General features: G+C 46.1%; 3 protein-coding genes and 1 long non-coding RNA gene across 7 annotated transcripts in view; 3 read left to right on the top strand and 1 right to left on the bottom strand.

Moving 5' to 3' along the window:
• Window positions 1-749, top strand: part of LOC109534132 (CCR4-NOT transcription complex subunit 10) — a 4,794-nt gene extending 4,045 nt beyond the window's left edge. The window contains exons 12-14 of the mRNA XM_019899707.2: window positions 170-327; window positions 381-572; window positions 623-749. Coding sequence (XP_019755266.1) covers window positions 170-327; window positions 381-572; window positions 623-687 — 415 coding nt within the window. The 3' untranslated portion in view covers window positions 688-749. The remainder of the gene's footprint in view (window positions 1-169; window positions 328-380; window positions 573-622) is intronic.
• LOC125504894 overlaps window positions 1-4,335 on the top strand; it is a 60,061-nt gene that overhangs the window by 43,678 nt on the left and 12,048 nt on the right. The gene's annotated exons all lie outside the window — the stretch shown is intronic.
• LOC109534133 lies at window positions 701-2,803 on the bottom strand. The gene is made up of 6 exons (XM_019899708.2): window positions 2,588-2,803; window positions 2,232-2,531; window positions 2,076-2,179; window positions 1,607-2,017; window positions 1,418-1,537; window positions 701-1,364 (listed from the first exon to the last, which is right to left on the bottom strand). The coding sequence occupies exons 1-6, from the start codon at window positions 2,618-2,620 to the stop codon at window positions 743-745; spliced, it is 1,590 nt and encodes a 529-aa protein (XP_019755267.2). The 5' UTR covers window positions 2,621-2,803; the 3' UTR covers window positions 701-742.
• The window catches only part of LOC109534746 (cilia- and flagella-associated protein 410-like), a 10,285-nt gene continuing 8,883 nt past the window's right edge, over window positions 2,934-4,335 (top strand). For 3 of the 4 annotated variants that reach the window (XM_048667554.1, XM_048667555.1, XM_048667552.1), the window contains exons 1-2: window positions 2,935-3,302; window positions 3,396-3,461. In XM_048667554.1, coding sequence (XP_048523511.1) covers window positions 3,220-3,302; window positions 3,396-3,461 — 149 coding nt within the window. In that variant the 5' untranslated portion in view covers window positions 2,935-3,219. Of the gene's footprint in view, window positions 3,303-3,395; window positions 3,462-4,335 lie in introns of all 4 variants that reach the window. The other variant, XM_048667556.1, reaches the window with a different exon arrangement.

Raw genomic sequence — 4,335 nt, 5'->3', positions numbered from 1 at the left:
TTCTAACTTGTGTGTTTGTTTCGGGAGAAAACCGCATGATGACGCTAGCTTGCGGCTGCATATCGCTGGACCGCTTCGCCTATGCTCATCGGCGATCTCTCTACTAACCTCTGGTAATATCAGTTATGTGGTTGCCCTTCAATCGTTCAATCAATCAATCAATCTCTAGACTATTGGGGAACATGTACACAGCCGAGTGTCTAGTTCTTTGTGACCGAATCCCGGAAGCTCTAGATTACCTGGACCCCAATACTATCCAGGACATCAGCTTCCATTTACCGCAAGAGGACAACGATGAAAACCTGGTCAATACTCGGCCGCCGTTAGGTACGGCATGGCTAATTTTGAGAAGGGGTTTTGTGCAAAAGTCGACTTTTTAGGCTGGTTCCCCAACAACATGGAAACCGTGCACGCCGTGATGCAATACAATATTGCGGTAGCCAAGACTATCAGAGGCCAGCTGGACCAAGCCGGGCAACTACTGAAGCAAATATGGCAACAGCATCAGGCACAGGCCTGCCAGGTGCCGGTGCACATCTTCATGCTCTTTATCTACATCGAATTGAGGCTAGGTAAGCGTCCTTAGATTGGCTGATAAGTGTTAAATTCCTGCCTATTGCAGGGCATTCGGAGGTTGCCCGAAATCTCCTGAGGCAGTTCTCGATGCAACCACGGGTTTCTGGATGATTGCACCGCAGGCTTATGTGTAACTTCAGTTTATTTAATTATTAAACATCGCTCACTATCTAGTCAACAGCATTTCCAAAATGCTGGCGTCTCTTTGGCTTTCGATCAGGCTTTCCAATTGGGCATTGAACTGCTCGATTAGCGGTAGGGCCCACAATACGTTGCACCAGACAGTATGCTCTGTAGTTAGCACCACACCGTCCAGCAACTGTTCAGAGCAGCGTGTCCAATCGCTTTGTATGTTGAACATGTAGTCCGGATTGCAGGTGGTGACTTTCGCCACCAACGCTGCCATGAGATTGCTCATGTAGTTTAAGGCTGCGTTCCTGGACAGCCAAGGACGGTTGCGCGGTGCCATTATCGCCCTCAACCGTCCCAGTTCCATGCGGACTTGGGCGACCTTTGGATGGGCGCGTTGCTTTGAAGGACAGTCGGGCTTTTTCAATTTGGAAATGGAGGCGAGTTCCTCGTTCACTTTTTTCAACAATCCTAGTGCATTCCTGCTGGAAACGGTTTTGTTAGCCAGAAACTTGTTCGCGATTTCTTCAAGCTGCTCTAAGACTTTCATTTGCAAAATGCGCTCAATGTTTGCGGTTGCTTCCTCAGTTTCTATCTTGCTGCATTCGGCAGATTTGTCTTTTTCACTTTGGCTCTCCCCCGGCAACTCGGCGTGGGAACTGCGGAAGCATTCAGTCATCAACAGCGCTTGAGTGCATTCAACCTTACCTACCCATTAACGGCACCGCTTTGCCTTTGATCAATAATATTTTGACGATGTTGTTTGGACTGTTGATGTGTCGTCACATTTCTGAGGAAGCGTTGGCACGGAACGCAGTATGTTTTCGCGTTTCTACAACATGAAATGAGCGCTTTGGAGAAAATGAGACAATATAGACTTATTATATAGACTGATACTCACAGTGCATGCGCTCGAGTTCTAGAGTGCTCGAATGCAATCTCGTTATTCAAGTGCACCACATTACACGCCGCACAGAACAGCAGAGCAACATTGTCGGGATAAAATTCATGATTGGTGTCATTGGACCGGATCCACGCCAGAACATTAGGAACGTGGTGCCTAGAGTATCGATGTTTTTTGCTGCGGTCTTGGCAGATAAGACACATATTGGGGCCCACCAGCTTGCTGAGTCTCAGCACCAGTTCCGCATTCAAACCCGCCGTGTTGATCGCCTCTTCAAGGACTGGCACATACTCAGAATGTGGATTCATCAGCTCCTTTTTAGCGTGCATGTCTGATTGAATGTGTTTGCTCATCAGTTTGCGGGTGGGCACGTTAATTTGGCAGCATCCACAGTAGAGCTCCACACATCTAGATGAAAATCCTCCTATCGTGGCTTCCAAAGTATCTGAACCGGATCGAGTAATACCTTTTATGGGTTTCCGAGCTGTAGTGGTCATCGGGGGTGTCCAGATTCAGGGCCAGGTTGCACGGGGCGCAATACACTTTGGCAGTCACTTTTGGATCACTAGTCTGGAAAATACGAACTTGAGTAAAACGAACCGATGACAAATTGCAACTGTACCATCAGCTCAGCCCGTAACCAGTGGCTAATATTTTTGTGATGTTTTGCGGTCTTATAGTGCGTACCACAGAATTTGTCGCAAACGTTACAGTAGCTGATTAGTAGTAGCTCTGATAACTTCTGGGCCACGCGTCGACATGTCTCTGGAGACACAAGCTGCGTTTTCGTGGGCAGGTGATGGACTACAAGGGAGTTGATCTGCTCTATGGAAAACACCGGAAGGTTTTCTGGCTCACTGCACGCGTCGGAACTTTCATCGGATATTAAATGTTCGTTGTGCAACCGAGCCAGCTCTTTGATCTGGAAAAATCGCCAGGCATTTTCAGGAGTCTGGACGAGTCGCATAGTTCACTTACCGGGACATTTTCAAGCTCGTCGTAAAAATTCATGGCACCAGGGTGGTTTCCACTGGGGATTCAGCAGCAAACAACTCCCAAATCAAGTGTTTAGTAGTCTGTGTCCCGAATCCTGCCGGAAAGACTCAGGACCACAGAGGATACTCAGGGGCTCAGGAACTCAGCATCTCAAGATCAATAATATTTTGACAACTAGCGAAAACAATATAAGTATAACCTCATATACAGGAATACCGGTAACTTGGGATTATTTGGCAACTGTGTAGTAGGCTCCACAATGTTTACTTCTCTTTTAGAATTAAAAATTCAATAATCAGCTGTTTGTGTTTCAGTGCAGTTAACCTGAGCTTGCGCTGTTTTGTTCGCGGTTAATCCGCTCCTAATCCTAAATAATCAAGCCAGTAACTGCTAGGAATTTCCGACGATTGTTTGAGGTGTCTGTGTAACGTGCGTTCACCAACTGCCAGTTATTGTCAACTATTTGATATTTGTTCTTTGCGTGCTTATCAACTGAGCCCCTTAATCGGGTTAAAATTCAAATACTTCGCTAGCAGTGCGTGCGGGTCGTTACCATTCTTTGACCAGATCCAAGTGCTCAGTTTCCCGGTAGATCTGGGGCCCCTTAAGTCACCATGGCGAAGCGCCTCACTGAAGAAATGGTGATTGCCAGGACCAAAATCTCCGACCTGTCCAAGATCAAAAGACTGAACTGCTGGTAGGTGATGTTAATAATGGTTTTCGTCCACCCTTGCCACTAAAATGAGCAGCTTTAGTTGCCAGATCTATTTCAACCCTTGGGTCATTTCAGGGGCAGCGAATTGGTGGACGTCTCTCTGCTTAGGAGGATCCCTAATGTGGAAGTCCTCTCATTAAGGTTAGTGCCCTTTGCCTTCACATATAACATTAGTCGATGTTCGAGTCGGGGGTTTCAATTAAGGGCTGGATATAATATGGGGTGTTAGCTGCCCCACCACACCCTTCATTAGTGTAATAGAATAGTTGGAATTTTGCGCCCTGGCCAACTTAATAGATTAGCGGCAAGGTCTATGACCCACATGAAGAAAGGCCCTGGTGTGTGAACCTGTAGTTCTTCATTAAAACGGCATTGTAAGTAGGCTTAACTAAATGAGCCATTGTTTCGCTTAATGTGACCTGAGGATATCTAGTGTTGCCAGTGTTAATATTGTACTGAGGTGGTACAGGAAGACCAACGCTGTTGGGGTGGACGCAGAAAGGGGAACAAAGAATCCTTGAACCAAATTGCTCTAATAAGACGCTTGAAAGTCGTTAAGCATTGTTTTTCTTCATCTTCATTGCGTTTGAGTGCACAGGAGAAAGTCCGTTGTTAAACGATCTGATTCTGAAAAATTGCGGGTAATGAGCATAAGTGACTATCGACTGGTGCAACCGGATTTTGATGGGCACTTAAGCAAGGGCTGATCCAGGGGGGGGGTCATGGGGCTCATGACCCCCCCATTCAATTTTCTATCTAACGATGCCAAAACGAATTCTGTGGCTCAAATGGTTCTTGAGAAACTTCGAAAAAAGCAGCGTCATGTTCAAGTGGATTTTGCAACTCAAAACAAAACCACGCAAATCTAAAACTTCCTGAATTCAAGCCTTTTTTGAGAAAACTGCCAACATTTCCCCATCCATGGTTCACTTTCTAAAAAGGCCATTTATTTCTGTCTAGAATGATGTACAAATAAGCGTTCTTGCTCATTTTGCCTCCGAGAAATGAGCAAAAA

Source organism: Dendroctonus ponderosae, unplaced genomic scaffold (assembly GCF_020466585.1).
Source record: "Dendroctonus ponderosae isolate FM_Combo_2020 unplaced genomic scaffold, Dpon_F_20191213v2 Dpon_F_20191213_6, whole genome shotgun sequence".
NCBI classification, from domain to species: Eukaryota; Metazoa; Arthropoda; class Insecta; order Coleoptera; family Curculionidae; genus Dendroctonus; species Dendroctonus ponderosae.
Note: the sequence above shows the minus strand (reverse complement) of the source record. Positions and strands in the feature narration are given on the sequence as shown.